The sequence below is a fragment of the Corvus moneduloides genome, chromosome 16, assembly GCF_009650955.1.
Source record: "Corvus moneduloides isolate bCorMon1 chromosome 16, bCorMon1.pri, whole genome shotgun sequence".
Classification (NCBI taxonomy): Eukaryota; Metazoa; Chordata; class Aves; order Passeriformes; family Corvidae; genus Corvus; species Corvus moneduloides.
Genome location: NC_045491.1, coordinates 11,865,335 through 11,882,411, shown reverse-complemented (window position 1 = coordinate 11,882,411; position 17,077 = coordinate 11,865,335). Strand labels below are relative to the sequence as shown.

The window sequence follows — 17,077 nt, the reverse complement described above, 5'->3', positions numbered from 1 at the left end:
GTCCTCCAGGGATACCTTCTCAGAAGCGCTGCAAAGCAAGAGTTAGAAGGCAGGTGCACAGAGGTTTCACAAATGAAGGCAGTGAAAATGCACATACAAGAGGCCATTTGGAAGGACAATCACTTGACAGCAGCAGGTCCCAGTCAAAGAACAGGCATTCTTATTATTGGGGCCTCAGCTCCAACCTCACCTCAGTGACACACTAAACCAAAGCCAGTAACACACCCCCCTTCCCAACATCTTTGTGCATCCCGTAGGAAGTCGGAGGAGCAGGAAGAACACAGCCACACAACTGGCTTCACTGGATGGTGTAGGGGAGTCTCCACCCTGCCATTCCCAGAAGCTGCAGCCCCAGGCACTGCCAGCTCTGCCTGCTGAGCCTCTGGAGAGCCACGGTGCATCACTGTGCAGCACTGCTGAAAGGATCTGATGGGCTGCAGCTGACGCAGCCTGGCACAACACTGCCCACCAACAGCTGGGGCCTGTCTTCATGGAAAGGCAGCTGTAAAAAGAAATGTACTGTGGCACAAACAGGTACAAGAGCATCAACTTCAATTGCATTATATCAGGATGCACCAGTTGTGAATTCTGTTGCTATGAAGTTCTGGAGTCACACTTGCTACTAAGCTTAAATCAGTTTATGTTGATAAAGCTTTTCATTTATACCCACAGAATGGAGCAAGACTTAGGCATACCACATTTTGACTGCTGACAGAAGAAAAGCCCCAAAAAAAGCTTTCACGAACATCACAATTCAAAGTTTATTCATAAATAATCAATCAACAGAACCCAAACTTTTTCAGAACTCTAAATCAGACACCAAAAATGTGGCACTAAAGAATATGCTTGTCTATCTCACATTAAACCAAGAGGAATTCCAGGAGAGAATGAAGTTGCTGGATTTCATCTGCTGTCATGAAAAACTGAAGTTCCTGTCAGTGATTAATGTTCTTTATTGCTTTCCTTCAAGGATTTTTATCCCAAAAGTCACCATTTAAGTCATCTAATTAAAATTCAGTGAAGTAGTTAATTCAGAATAGAGGTGGCTCAACCATTAAAAGAAATAGTTGGGCCATCAGTTCTTTTGCTTTTCCACTCTTCCCTAAAACTCAGCTGGTGCAACCTTCAGTTTAGAAGTCAGATTAGCTCCACCAATGCTCAAAATCTGGTTCCCTCTTCCTTTAAATGGATAATTTGATATGCAGAAAATCATTAAACATCTGGTAGGTGATGCCACAAATTCAATCCATAAATAAAACATGGATGGCTATCTGGCACTGGGGGTAACTAAATTGGAATTAGCCAAGAGGGTGCCCGAGCCTGCAGCCCTCAACATAAGTTCAGTTTTCTAAATGATGGGCTTTGATTCAGAACTTCAGAGACAATCTTTGCTTGCGTAGAGAGCAAAAACAAAAATCTACATCCTTTGGGTAGGCTCACAGTGGAAAAAAACCTACAAACCTGCTTGCTGTACACTCAGGATATTGTAGCTTTTCGGTTCTACAGCAGACAATTACCTAAATCAATACAGCCCACCCAACCTCACACTTTGAGACATCTGCAGTTATCTGTGGGAAGGAAGGACTCTTCCCCTCTCAGAGGATGCTCATGGCTCAGGGTTTGGGAGGTGTTGCTCCTCTCTGTGGGTACAGACACTGCTGCAACCAGACAACTTAAAACACACTCTGGAATTTGTAATCTGTTTATTCTGGGATTTACAGTTTTGCAATGAAGCACATAAAACACATGCTGTAAAACACAGAGAAAATATAAAGACAGCTATTCTTCTGTCAAAACAGCCTCAGTCAGAAATACAAAGGAAAGAAAAGGATCTCTTTGCTAAAGACTCCAGGGCAAAAGCCTTGTGCTACCTCAAAAATTACACTCTTCACATGCAGTTTGCCTCCTTAGTTACTGAGCAGTGCAGTAAAACCTTGGGACAGAAAGACAAAGCACAGTCACAGTTTCACTCACTCGCTGTGGAAGCTCCTCCCCAGTTTCCCAGGAGTCTGGCATCAGTGCAGTGCTTACACATGAAACGGCTCCTGAGGATGCAGAAGGCTTTACTTTTGAGGACTTTTCCTCTACTACTTCTATAAGGTCACAACAAATCCCATGACACAAATCAATTTAAAAACATGAGGCACTTTCCTGACAGATGCTGAGAGCTGAAGGTTCTGCTATCAGTTGCTGCCCAATGTCTTAACTGTAAATCAAAAATTGATTGCCCTAAAAAACTCTTGGTATCCACAAATACAAACTTATATTCAGAATATGTTTTCTGCATTTCCAACATAACTCTTATAACCTCTCAAGTCTTAATCATCTCTTCATCGTGTGCTGATTACAGAAGCCCTGTTCCTGCAAAGCTCCAGAACATGCTGTACCCCTGCAGCGTGGGCAGGGAGAAACAAGCCCCAACTGAAGCTCTCAGATTTTAGGGCACCCAACTCTTCCATCACTGGGAGGTGAATTTCTGGCATTCCAAATTTTTAAGAACTTTCAGATAACTATAAACATTTCTCAATTAGTGTTTCCAAAAATGGAGACAGCAAAATCTGGCCAAGTCCAAAAATGTGACCCTTTCTGAGTTGTTTGCAAAGCTGGCAGCAAGATCAGCCCTGGAGGAAGACAAGGCAGGGATGTGTGCAGGCCAGAAGGCTGCTGGGAACACAGAGGACTTTCCATCCTGCCATGACTGACTGGGGAAAGCCACAGCTGCTGTTTCGCTGGGCTCTGATGGAAGAGCCAGGCTGCATGCATGGCAGGGACTGCTGGACACGGAAGCCCATCCTTGTCTTGTCATTCCCCAGGCAGGACTGCTAAGCCTGGACCTCCGGCTCTTCCTCTTCTTTCTACAGAGAGACTGGCAAGCCCCAGGTTTTGATTTCTGTGGCAGCAAAACTGCAGTGTGCTGCACAGCTGAGCACTCTGCTATTGAGGTTATACACTCAGCGGAGAACAGCTCCACACGCCGAGCACAGACCACGCACCCAGAGAGGCTCAGAGCCTCCTGCAGCCTTAGTCACGTACAAATGAACAATTCACTTGTCTGCTCAGTGCAGCCACTCAGCAAGTGAAAAGCTTTGTCACATTGTGGAGGTTTAAATAAACTGGTAAGAAATATTAGAGAGCTGAGAGAGAACTATCAAAGCTGGAATGCAAGAGAAGGTTCAGAGCTGCCATGAACTGGTCAAACAGGCCAGGCACCTCCAGCCAACACAGGGGAGCAGGACTACAGTGCTGTGACTCATCTGAGCAACGGGCAGCTCTGCAAACTTCCTCAGAACTACTTCAATAATCCTGGCTAGAAGGAAAAAATAAACATTTTGGAATATTTATATAACACTGACTACAAAGGCAAATGTCCTTCATCACAGAGCAAGCACCAACAGGAAAGGGGGTGGGGAGAATTTTATCTCACAGCTTCAGAGAACATCAGGTGTTATGAAATCGTGAACTGGAATATTCCTAGATAAACCCAAAACAGCATTACTGAATGTAATAATTTGAGGTGGGAGATACGTGAAAAATAAATGTGGACAGTCCCATAACCAAACATTTATGATTCATCAAGAGGGATAAGAGTTGAAAAATCAGAATAGCTATTGCAAAAACCCATTCTCAAGCACTGCTGCACACATGCAAAATTGCCTGTGTAGAGAAAATTTAAGTTAGAGAAAAGGGTAGAGAAAAGCAATTTCAGAAAAGCTGAAAACGCTTCCCTGTAATTTTCCCCATCTTTATTATTGGCACAACTTTTCATAAAATTCCTATGATGAAAACTGAAAAGGAGGACTAGGAAAGTTCTCCTTTATTAGTCACGTCTCCCTCAACAACAGAAGTATAACTCAGTTGAAAAATGTTCCTTTGCTTCCTTAACCAACTACATGTTCCTTCAACAATTTTGTTCTCTTGAGGGAATGAGAAGTAAAAATTTAAAAGGCCAATCTGCTCAGTAGTTCTGGAGCCACAATGATATTAGGCAAAAAAATAATGGCATCCACTTAAGGCTGGAGTAAATTTAAGCATATATTTTTAGAGATCATCAATAGCATTGCTGGGGTCAGCAAGTGCAAAAATACTGTCTGTAAGATCTGATGGTTTAACATTACAAACTTCCATTTCATCCCTTCTTTCTCCACAGAAGAGATAAAAGAAAGTATGTCAAGAGTGAACAATGAGGGACACAGCATCATTTGTGTCTCTGTGTCCTGGGAATCCAGTGCTGAAAGGTCACTGTGGAGTGACACAGCAATCAAAGGGAAAGACGCTGCTCTGAAGATGAGGCTTCCATGAAAGTGCTCTGAAGTGACACTTTGATACTGCTGGAGCAAAAGCAGATATTTAACCTTTAGCATGAAGGACTGTTGATTTCTTTTACCCAGTTTTGACTAAAATGCATTTCAGCTTATCTGATGCACTCCATCACCAGCGGTGACTTTATCTTTCAGTACATATTCAAATGGCTCCTCGCAGAACTGAAGTTCACACACACTGAATGGATTTCTTGACATCTTGATATTGCCAATTCATTAGGGGAAAATTCAACAACCACCCCCTCCAACAACACAGGTCAGCAAAGTATAACCCAGTTAAATGATGAGCTCATGAGCAGGGAACAAGCTTTCAACTTTTCTCCCAGCTCAAACTATCCTCACTTCAATCTTCACACAGGAAATGCAGACAGAAAATTTGAAAGAGCAGTTTCTGACAGACATTAACACCACCACGAGGGATTGTGGAGGCTTCACCTCACCTATCAGGGCAATCCCAGCTGCCAGAAAATCCACTGTGAACCTCACTAGGCTGCGGTTACCTGCATGGGCACATTCCCTTCCTCACTCATGGGAGCTCCCATCTACCACCCCTCTGCCCACACACCTTCCCAGTCCCAGTAACATTTCCCTTAGCAACAAAATAATGGAAAATTTAGTGTGCCTTTATGATTAATTTATACAATGGAAGATTGTCCCACTTCACATCTTAGAAGCCAAGCCAAGAAGTTTTTGCAACACATCAGTTTATCAAAACACAAAATCTGAAGAGCCGAGTTGGGGGAATATATTTTTAGATTAAAGGTTTTGTCCCAGTTACAATAGCATAATGAAGGATAAATTCAGCACGGCTCACCAAGTACCTGATCTCAACCCCAAATCAAATGAAGACTAAAACTCAGAATAGCTTCTCAAAAGAGGGGCTAGATGGCACACAGCGACTTCCACCTGTTCATTTTATTTCCAGCCTATTTGTGATATTTAGAGATATTAGATAGATAACAGCATTAGCTAAAAAATGATAAGGCAGACAAAGGAAGTAACCTTAAAAAAAAAAAAAAAAAAAAAAAAAAAAACAACTCCAGAAGAGCATTCAGGTACTGAGTAAAGGAATTTGAAATAAATTAATTCTTTTTTTCCTAGAGGCAAGTTTCTGTGCATTAGGTGAACAGGAAACACAGAGTTGTTTGTTTGTCTTTCTTTAAAAACAAATTGCAAAAGAAGCAATGGATTTCTCTTATGGCCATGAAGAAATTCCTGAAAATGTAAGAATTATGAGAATATGAGAATAACTGCCTTTCTTGAAAGGACAGAAAGTTATGGGGAAACAGGAATCAGGCATCAGAAAAACTGATGCCAGAAAATCCTGCCATGAGTGGAATTGCCATAGGGAGACTTAAAGTCTGTACTGGCAGCTTGTAGCACTGAACTCTGCTCACTTCAGCAGTAAAAGCAGGAAAGCTAGCCACACATTTCTTTTAAGATACTAGATTTCAGAATTGATACTGAAGAGATCATTCTGAAAAATGTTCCTACATGGAACAGCAAATTTAAATGTTTTCGCATCTCTGCAGTCCTTCAGCACAGACAGCAGTTTCCCAGTTGCAAACCAGCTTTCCAGTTCTTAGCTTGTGTGACTACAGCTGAAACACCCATTGGAAATCATTCCCCTCACAGCTCAATGCCAAAATGAACATTAGAGTGAACACCGAAACAAACATTAGATTAAAGCACCACAGAAAGCATCATAATGTAAATTGAAATTAAGTTACCCCAGCCATCTGATGCCAAATTAAATGAAGTTATTGATTGCAGAAGTTGTCTGAACTTGGTCAGCCAGGACAGAAAATCCTGAATGGGACAAACTGTTTAGCAGAGATGTTTTTTACAGAAGGTCAGGAAGGAAACCGTTATCGAGGTTTTAGCTCCTTCAGACAGTTTTAAGGAAAGTGTATTTGTATTTGTACAATAATTTAGTGCTTACTGTCAAGATTGATAGTGATAAGTAGACACTCTGGAGCACAGCAAACATCTGACTCTCCCAGGTAGTTTGGGATCTTTTTTCCATGCTCTTTGACTTAGATGTTTCCCCCTGTGTACATATGATGAGAGTACCCATATACGGACAGTAAATCCTCACTGGATTAGATTTGGGACCTAATTATGACAATAATTCTTTCTGAGCTTACTTTGGTATTCACAACATCTGATCTCCATAATATAACCACGTAAGTTTAACTCCACAAATGCAATATTCCATCAATCACTACTGAACTTTACAAAGGCCTGGTGCCAAACAGGGAAAAGACAGAGTGAGAGACAGAGAGAGAGAGGAGAGGGCAAAGAGAGACCAACCCATGATCACTTTTCCTTAACAAAAATAAAATCCTATGCGGCCAACAGTTGTGATTATTTCAACTTGTCAAGACCACAGCACAACAGTTTCCAAAGGTTTTTTACATTTCTATTTCCACTCCAGCTACGAGGCAGAAGTGTGCAGGCATAGAAGGTGATACTCCATGTATGACTTACTGCAAAAGCTGCTTGAACTCATCCGTGCCTCGGACATGGGCCAGCTCAGCCTCAGGTTTCATTTGGCTGAGAAAAGTAAAGTTCAGTTCAGCTTTTTTCTAAGGAGTTCCCATGGTCCTGTCTCACAGCTTTATTTATTTTTTATTTTGGTTTTTGACCAGCTGCAGAAATGGATTCTTCTAAGCGTCAGCGTTCAAAAACGTCCCAAAGTTATATCCAGAAAAATGGTCAAACAGGTGCCTTTGTATGGAAATAGTGCAACCCAGGAGGTAGATAGATCAGTCCTCTAGGCTATTTCATACTCCTGACCATTAGTTATAAGTAACATTGGCAGTGAATTAACTGAAATCTTAATTTCTCACCTTACATCACACATTCATGTTTTGCATTCATCACCCCCTTAAAGGAAGGATCACCTGGCACAATTATTTGCCCTTTCAGGGCCTGATAAAAATCCTTTCAATTACTGTGATATATATCTGATGAAAATATAGATAGTTTTTTTTTTAAACATTTCTCCTTATTGAAACAACATTTAGAGATATAAATTGGATTCATCAGTGCTTGCCTTGAGAGAAAAAAAAGGCTAATTCCTATCTTAGGTTATAAACTTTGTAATAACAACACGTGCAGACACAAGAAAATATTTTCCAATGACAAGTGAGTACACAAGTTCAGGTTTATTACTTTAAACTGGTGTATAAGTTTTGAGTAGCCCCAAAGAAGAGTTCTGCACTTTGAAAACATTTTGAAAGAGGTGAACATCACTCCTTCTTCATTAAGATCAGGACATACTTCAACTACAGGCTGCTGTTTCAGCGACACCTTAAAAACATGATTAGAGCAAAGATCACCCATCTAAAAATTGGCTATTTCAGTTGCTGCATTTGGTATTTTAAATTCTGTTTTTGAAGCTTTGGAGAAGCAAAAACTCAAGCAGTGTCAGAATAGGGAACTTTGACAAGCAGTCCATGTGAAAGCAGGAAAACATCATGTTTCAGACTTATAGCTGGATATAAAATGATTTGATGCATTATTTTAAAATTCAGTTGCATAAAGCTAAAGCTGTCTCCAGTACAGTTTCTCTCGTCATGTATCATAACAGGTATCCTGGAGGGTTGCAAGCAATAAATTATTATGACTACAGATATCTCATGCTGCCTACAGGCCTTCTCCTTTCTCCCTCAAACACTCTTCAGAATCAACCATCCCTGGTAAATTCTTCAACATTTGGTTAAAGAATTGCTCTATGTACTGTACCATTAAAAGTCTAAGAAAAGTGTGTATTCCCTATTACAAATACTGCAAGGTCTTGTCAACCAGAAACAGTAAAAAATATATTGAGCCACTAGTTTAAAAGTTTAACATTTTATTGTGTGCTGGACATTTCTGTGAGTTCTGGTTGTAAGCTGCTATTGTATCCCCATGAGAACAATGAAAAATTTGTGCTTTTAATGAAAAATAAAAATATATCATTTTTCTTTCAAACAGACATCTTCTCTCACAGCTTGCCCTCATCTTCTGAGGTGAAAAGGCATGAACCACAGAATGAACAAAAACTAGGAAGTTTTTCCTTTGGTGAAAATTTTGATGACAATTTTTCTGTAAAAATAAAATTAAAATATTGAAATTGGTTTTGCATTGAAGCGGAGAGATGTCAGCCGGCTGCCTAAAAGACACATTGGGCTTGATTTTAACTTTAGGCATATCACTACTTTAACTGGCAGACCTAATTAACTGTAGGACCTGCTGGGCACAATCCCAACCATGCTCCAGCTGACAGAAGCAGGGATGTTTGCCTCCTGGTTATGCCTGTGCCACCCTGCAGAAGCTGCCAATTCAGCCTCTGACCTGGTTGTATTTGTTCAACAAATAACAGAGTGTGTGAAGCTGTGAATTGGATAATTTATAATCACTGTGAGAACAACAAAAATCCAATTCAAGCCAATAAACGCACAGACAGGGTTAAAAGGCCATTGGGGCCTTCTGGGGTCTTCTCCTGCACTCTCCCTGCTTAGTGCCATAAGATTCTATAAAACATGTTAATAATCATGTTGTTTTCACAGGGGAGAGTGGGCTTGCAGGGAGGAAAAACTCCTCGTGCCATCTGCACTCTCAGTTCGATGCTTCCAGGTGTTTCTGCTGGCATTATACTTGTCATTAAAGGATGCTGAGGAAAGAACCATCATGTGTCCCCACCAAAGTGACAGCTCAGGACAGCCTGCAGGCTGAGAGCAGCTCCTCAGGGGCAGCTCATAAACCGTGGGGATACAACCCCTCACATCTGATAACCCAGCACACCTGAGGCCGTGCCTGCTGAGGCTCTGGCAGTGCAGACCTGCTGCCACCACAGCAGCCTTTCCAAGCAGCTCCATAATTCCATCAGCGTGTCCAAGAGGACTCGGGAATAAGGTACTCAACTCGATGTCTATCAACATAAGCACTGCTGTCTTTAACAGGAAGGCAGATGAAGTCCCAAGTAAACTTTAGCATCAAATCCCTGAGCACACAGTCACAGCTGTGGCTGGCAATAAAAGCTGTAAAGCACTCCTGACAGCCAGGGGATCTGCAGCTGTACATGGGGCTGCTTGCCTGGAGAACACCAGGGATTCGTACCCGCAGCTCCCTTGAAAGGAAGTGACGGGCAACAGGCAAGCAAACATTTCCCATTTTATCCCTACAGTAAAAAGAGCCTCTCCCAATTAAATTTTCTCATTTCAACCATTAGCAGTTAAATCCCAGACTATATTCCACTGTAGATGTGCTGGGGCAAAGGTGAGAATATGAAATGCATTTCCAGTTTATTGCCACTGCAATTTCTCCTCTTGACAGTTTTAAAGCCGCAAATAGAAACACTGCAACTCAAGAGCTGTGAGCTCATACAACCCACACCAGAGAACTGCAACTGGAAGCTTGCTTTGCCTGCAAAAAGATGGTATTCTTTAACTATAATCTCTGCAGGAAAAATACAGCCAGGCAAACAGAAGGAAGCAAACCCAAAGAGCTCCTGCAAACATAACACAATAATTAACAACTTCCTATTTGGGAACTTATTTTCTCTTCAAGGAGCAAAATCAATAGGATCTGTCTCCCTGGTACAGAGAGTTCTAGAAATGTAGATCAATTAAATGCAGCATGGACAGAAATGCTTGCGATGCATTTTGAAGGCTGCATTTGATCAATAAACATCTAAAGAGTTCAGAGGAGCCTCCACGGCTCTGGCAGAGCTGGATGTTCCCACCAAGAACACATTAGCTAATGCCTTACAGACTCTGCTCTCCTGAGTAATGCTCAGGGCAACAACTGCCATCTCTGTTCTCATTAGGGAACAAAAACCTACAGAAGCCCTGAGCTGCTTGGTCCTACCTAAGGACCAGTCCCAAGCTCTGCACGTACACATGGACCACCTGATCCCTTAAATGCATGAAATTTAGTGAAAAACACAAGTACACTTTTTGACAAGCTTGTAAGATCATGATTGCTTTCAGCAGTGAACTGCATTGAAGGAGGGACAATATTTTGCCATTTTGAAAACTATTGAGTAGTACTTCAATAACAAGGTCTTGCTTTTTAACAGGCCTGGTTGCAAACTGAGACCTTTAATTAATAAAGTTCTGCTGCTGTTCAAATGGTGTTTCAGCAGCTTCCTGAGAAATATATCTGTGAATCTCAGAAATAAGACCCTAGTGACAAGAGATGGATAATACTGAGTCTTTACAGACTTTTTTTTTTTAGATCTTTTCAGAAACAAAGGTTGATTTCTTATCAAAGAGGAAAAACCAATAAAGCTGATAACTTTGCCTTCAGCCCTGATGTTAACAAGCTTTCATGAATAAGCTGTACTGAACCCCCTACGGGGATTCACCTGAGGGAGCAGGTATAATGTCAATGTCAGACTAACACAAAAATCTCATATCCACTTTGATTTGCAGCATCTCCCAGCTGATGATCTCAAACATTTTTGATGCTAATTGAACAAGATAGGTCCAAGCCTATTGCCCATGCAGTGAAGTTTCTTCTTCTAATTAACAAAAAACAAAGGCAGATGCTTTCCTTGTATGATAAATTTTTGAAACATTACCAGCTTCACCTCTCAAAGATGAAACCAGAAAGGGGCTGGGTATGTTTTCAAGGCTTCCCAGACACAGATGTGAGCACACTCACCTCTGCATGTACAGCAATACTGCAACACAAGGTTTATCTAACCCTTACAGTTGACCAGAAAATAAAGGCAGGAATACCCCATTTATTTTATACATATTTCTATCCATACTTCTTCCACCCCAGGCTTTTTCTGGCCACATTAGCAAGTGGACTGAGGCAGCTCATTTTCTACTTCTTGAAAGAAAGAAAGAAAGAAAAAAAAAAAAAAACAACACAAAAAAAACCCACAACAGTTTGGTTTTAAATTTGTTTTCAGAAATCTGTGCATCTGGAATTTTATGTTTGTCTTCCTCCCTGCTTTCTCATTCCAGTTAAACTCAATAACATTTCCATTAAACACAATGGTCTCAAAGATCAAGATATTCCCAATACATCTCAAGATGCTAATGCTAATTAAAGTTGATCAAAAGACTTTGTTTGAGATACAGCAAAATCAGACTGAACTGTGACAAGATGCTACTTTATCATTTCATTCTATTTAGATCACAAGGGCCACATGTGTGGCATTATTCAGTCATTAAGCATTGCTTCATTGCTCGTATTTTTTGCTCCACCTTAAAATTAGAATCAAACACTATACAAAAGTAATTAAAAGGGACTAAACCTCATGTCCTCAATTAAGCAAAAGTAGTTTTCAAATTGAGATTGGAAATACAGGTTATACAAACACTCTCCAGGGATAACACAGTTAATATTTATTTTAACTCACAGCAGCAGTTATCAACCAAACATTCCTTCCAAGTCCTTCTCAGTCTATAGATGACTAAAATTATCAGATAGTTCATTTTCAAAAAGCTGTGGAAAAGTAGCAAGCCTTACCATGCATAAAGAAAGTTGCTTCTTGTATCCCCAAGGATGAGAATGAAAAAGAAGAAAAGATAAAAGTACAGGAATAGTTTTGGAAAGAGATAAAGATGAAAAGAGACAAATTAGCTGTAATAAGGTGAAAAAAACACACACACAAGAGGAAAATAGAAATTATGTATGTTTCTGGAAGCAGAAGCAGTTTGAGGAATAAGAGATGAGTCATCCTCAAAAGAGCCACAGAAACATAGACTCCATGGGACCAGATGCACTAAATATCATGGAATCAAGTGAATCAGGGAGGGAAGGAAAACTTCATCAAGTCTAGTTAAAGATTAAAGGATACATTTTACATGGAAGAGAGAAAGAATTTAGTCAATGAATTCATGAGGGGGAGAGAAAGAAGAAACAGTTCTGTATGCTGAAGAACAGAAAATTTGGCAGAAAAAATGAAAAATTGTTTTTGAAGAATTTGAGTCTGAAAGCAGCTGACACCCTGCTGTTCAATCCTTCTGCAGGTGCCACCAGACAAAATTCCAAGGAGCACAGCTGTAGGTAGCAGTTACTTGTATTGACCCAGAAGCTTATTTGTACCATCTGCTACAGAAATATCAGTCAAGGGGAGCAAGGTAGACACCTGGGGGTGTCCACACAGAGAGATCACTTAGAACAGGAAAGAAACTTCAGCAGGGGAAAAGAAATCTGTAAAAAATGGATCATTTATGCTGTCAAAAGGAGTAAAGCTTTTGAGGAGGATCATCAGCTTGCCCAGGAGCAGCCAGCCTGAGTTTTAGCGAACATCCTGAACAACCCTGCAGTCAGGTTGCCCCCCCCATTTTCACACTTAAGTATCTGACAAGTGGCCTGATTTTCAAGCTAACAGCAGCTTTTCAGGGCTTTCAGTAGCACAAATAGTTGGTGAAAAGTACAAGCAGTATACATCCCCTAAATAAACTGTCCATCCAATAGAACAGGCCCTACAATGCCTGAAATTAGGACAAGTCCTTCTTCAAAAATTCCCAGCAGGAATGGTAGGCTTCAGCTGTCTATCTCTAATGCAAAATGCAGCTGTCACCCACAAAATGTAACTTGCACAGGCTTGGTCAGAGCGGGAGCTCCAGTTTGGAAGCCTCTGGGTAAGGCTGATCTCACACAATCTGTCCTGGGATGGGGCAAACCAGGCCTGGGAAGTTCCAGCTGAGAATCCCTGGAGAAATGAGGGCAGAGAGAGTCCAGACAGCAGACACGAGAGAGAAGAGAAGGAAACAGCTGGAAGGATAACTTTTTAAAGAAGGGAATCTTCACTCTAAGGAAAGACTTTGGGATTTCAAAGTGTTTTGCTTAAGTAATACATCACATTCTCATACAGGTTTGGGAGAAGGATAAGCAGTTCCCCAAAAAGGACCAAAAGTAACAGGGTATTTTAGTATAGGAAGAAACGTGTCCTGTGTTCACCCTAAATAATAGCAGGAGAGATGTTCCTTGAAACAGCCCCTGGAGTACATATACTTAAATCCACTAAGGTAATTTCTCCCTTCAAAACAAAACATAAAAAGCCTATATTGATAAATTATTATTATTGTATTATTAACAAATATAATCATGTTACTATCAAGCCTAAGTGTTTAGAAAATATTACTAGAGTTAGCACATTCCTGTCACCCAGATGAATAATGGTATGAGCAATGAGTCACTTTCATACCTTTGGAGGATTAAGAATGAAAATTTCTCTTTGCCCAAGCAGGCAGAATGGGCTACTTCAGAGAGAAAAGGATGGATGGCACTCAAGTCTAAGTCTGAGATCTTAAGAAAGAAGGACAATACTATTTGCCAGAATATTTACCAAGATTGTCAGAAGCAGGATTAGGCAGCACTGCAAAGGTAACAAGAGACCGTACTGTCTTCAAATTTAAGAAACATTAATTCTGCCCTTTGAAACTGTTTCTCATAGGACATTGAAGCTACATTGTAATTTTAAAATAACCATAGAAACCACAGTCAATCATTTTCCTTTTTGATAACTGTAGAGTGCCGTTGGAAAAAAAAAAAAAGAGCAATGTACCACACGTCAGCCTGACATCAGTCCATTCAGTATCACAGTAAGTACAGATCAATAGTTCTCTGTTTCTGAAAGCTTTACAGCATTCTTTAAAAACCATGGGAAAAAGCTCACCCAGTTTTCAAGCTGACCAAGGCATCTTCGACTCCTTTCTGGTTAAACTTGGTCATGTAAAGGTGCATATCAGGGTAGTTGTTTCGGATATTCCTCTCAGTGCTTCCATTTGGGACAGTTCCAAACCGAAAAGGAGGTGAATAATCATGTGGCCTTTGAAACTAGAGAGAAAGTGGAAAAGCAAAGTGTTTCAGGCATTCAAAATGTGACGAAGGGCAATTTCAGATTGAAAAAGACAGAAGCTGTGTAAATTGCCTCAAATTCCTTCTAGGCAAATGCTGTGGGTTAATTCAGGTCTATTATACCAAAAACTGTCTTCACACTGACTGAATGTAATCTACATCCAAGTTAAACCAACTCCATTTTGCCACTCAAATGTGACTCTCTCCCATGCTTTGCACTATGGCAAGACAGCAGAAACTGGAGCAGATCCTCATCTGCCAGCATCTCTCTAGGGAACCCAAACACACTGGTAAATTGAAACCAAAGGAAAAGAGTATTTTGTTGATAGTCACTTCCCACTTCCACCTCAGTTGGGACATTGTGATTCCCCATCAGGAAGATGGGAAAAGGATCATCCACAGTACTCCACAGGGAGCCCAATTCCCTAGTCCTGGAGGGTACCAGGGATGGCAGGAAGCACTTCCAGGGAGAGACACAGTGAGGGAGTTTCCTTCCTCCACCGCGACTGGAGGGGAATAAAAGCTCTTGCAGCTTCCACAAGGGCTCAGCAAGTACATAGCTCAACATGAGAAGGGCTTCTGGAGTTCCCACACCTATAATCCTAGTCCCTGTTCATCCCTACCATTTAAAACTACAAACCATTTCCTTGAGGGCATATAGGTTTATTCTACAATTTTACCCTCACTATTGCATCAGCACAGATGAACCAGCCAGGGGATATCTGCAAAGTAATGGCAATAGCTCAGGGCACATGCAGGTTTCAGACTTGGCAATCCTTCAAATAATGTCACATAAACTTTTTGCTAACAGACCTGAAGATTTTCTATGTGCCTTTTCAATATCTTCCTTTAAAACCCAAGGGACACTTTAGGATTAAAATGTCTCTTTAAGAAACAAATGCAAAAGGGCACTCACATTAGAGGAACTATTGGCTAATGAGGAAATTGAATTGAGCATTGATAAAAGCAGTCACCCATAAATTCCACAGTAAAATGCACTGTTTTTACTGCTGAAGTTAGAAGAGCAATCTATATATCCTGCGCTGCAAGAGATGACTAATATTTATACAGCTGCTGATTCCTTTGGGGTTCCATAGGAAATTTCTTTTTAACATTTGGTCTCAGAGCATCAAGAATTCCCAAGATCCAGTGCCAGTTTGCAAACAGAATACAAATGGGTTTATACAAAAACTGGGAGTATTTTCAATTCCATCAAACCTTGACTGTGAAATTACTGCTGCAACACCATTTTCTTGTTACAGAACTACAATTAAATGCTCCATTTTAATTAAGCATATTTTGACAAAGCATAAAGGAATGAACTCTATTTTTCTCTATTTGTTTAGCTAACAGATGTCTTACTTTCCTCATTTTCCCTTTTCACAGCTTTACTGTTTAAATTATAACTTTGCTACTACTTTTACACATAGTAATTGACCCATGCACCAAAATTACACTGTACACTACTCATGGTTCTCAGTCTAATTTGCTATCTCCCTTTCTGAGTTTATTATGCAGCACTGAAACAAACCCTGCTTTTAAATATATGTCCAGAGATTCTACTGATATAAATGTAGCTTGCTATCAACTTTATTTAAATCTACAGATAATGTATCTCTGATGTATTGAGATGGCTTCTAGTATCTCCTAAATTTGCCAGTCAATAGAACCGGAAAAAATAATTAAAGAAACACTGTAGATTTCAGGACCTGTAAGACTTGATGCTCCTTATATCACTGGAATTAATTTTTTGGAAATTCAGCTGTGGTGAGCATTCTGCAAGCTCAGTTCCTAGTATGGCAGGTGAACTGAGGGAATGGCAGGGGAACTGGGAGAACAGGGACAGTATGATGGAGTATTCTGGTAATTTCAAAATGGAGTTTGGTTTTAAATAGTCTCACTTTTCAAGAACGTTCATATGAATCTAGGATGTTGGGAGGCATTTCCTCTCATAGGAATAGTAGAAATTAACACATCTGTTCAAATTTAACATTCATGGAAGACAAAAATATTTTTGCAGAAGAGAGGGATGAATAAAAAGCCCAAGTTCATTCAAAAGTCAGAGAGTTAAAAAGCAGATGAATAGTTCCATACCCCATCTACAGACTGGAATTTTTGGCACCAACCAACAAATTTTAATACCCACAAGGAGATTATCTTTTGAAACCATCATCTGCTACTACTGCCTGCTCACAGACTACTTGTAAAGAAGAAAGAAAGTTTAAATCTTTTTACTAACACTGCACTCATATCTGAGGTGAATAAAGTTTTCATCAATTATATTAAACTTATATTCCATGAACTGCCATGTCCTGGAGAAGTACACAGGACAGTCACTGTCTGTGACTGCAGCAAAGATCTACATGGCAGACAAGAGACAAGGAAAAAAAAAAAGATCAAGGCCCTACATGCATTCATTTTCCCTGAAGTCCCATGATGAGAAACAAAATATGTCATGTCTGCTAGGAAACCATTTTCTTCCTAGACATTTCATGAAATGCTAATCTTTTAAATCATGGACAAAATTCTTGAATTGAATGTACAAGCCCCTTGTTTGAGCCATAGTTGTGGACAGATCTACTGTTATTCTGAAGAGTAACCAATTCGTTCTTGTCTCCCCCTGCTCTACCACCTGACAGAGCTGTAGCACATGGCAACAGAACTCCAGTCTTCTGCTTTTATTTTATTTTTTCTATATGCCTCAATAAAACTGGCAATTCCATTAAGTCAGCAAAGTGCTCTTTCAGAAACATTAAATATTGACTTCATTTAAAGATTTACTTGCTTGCCTTAAAAGGCTGGTGTTGAGAGCAGCTGTTTGTTATTGTTCTGGAGTTTCTTAAGGAACCGTGGGAAACATTACAAATATAGTAGAAAACAGTAAATAATCTCCTGCTGATAGCAGGAATTACAACTCGTTTGAAGTGACAGAAGAACACCCATAT

The 17,077-nt window shown here is 40.2% G+C and overlaps 1 protein-coding gene across 4 annotated transcripts in view; it reads right to left on the bottom strand.

Annotated features, from left to right (window-relative positions):
* GRIN2A (glutamate ionotropic receptor NMDA type subunit 2A) overlaps positions 1-17,077 on the bottom strand; it is a 168,203-nt gene that overhangs the window by 26,017 nt on the left and 125,109 nt on the right. For all 4 annotated transcript variants that reach the window (XM_032125739.1, XM_032125738.1, XM_032125736.1 and 1 more), the window contains one exon: positions 13,951-14,111. In XM_032125739.1, coding sequence (XP_031981630.1) covers positions 13,951-14,111 — 161 coding nt within the window. The remainder of the gene's footprint in view (positions 1-13,950; positions 14,112-17,077) is intronic.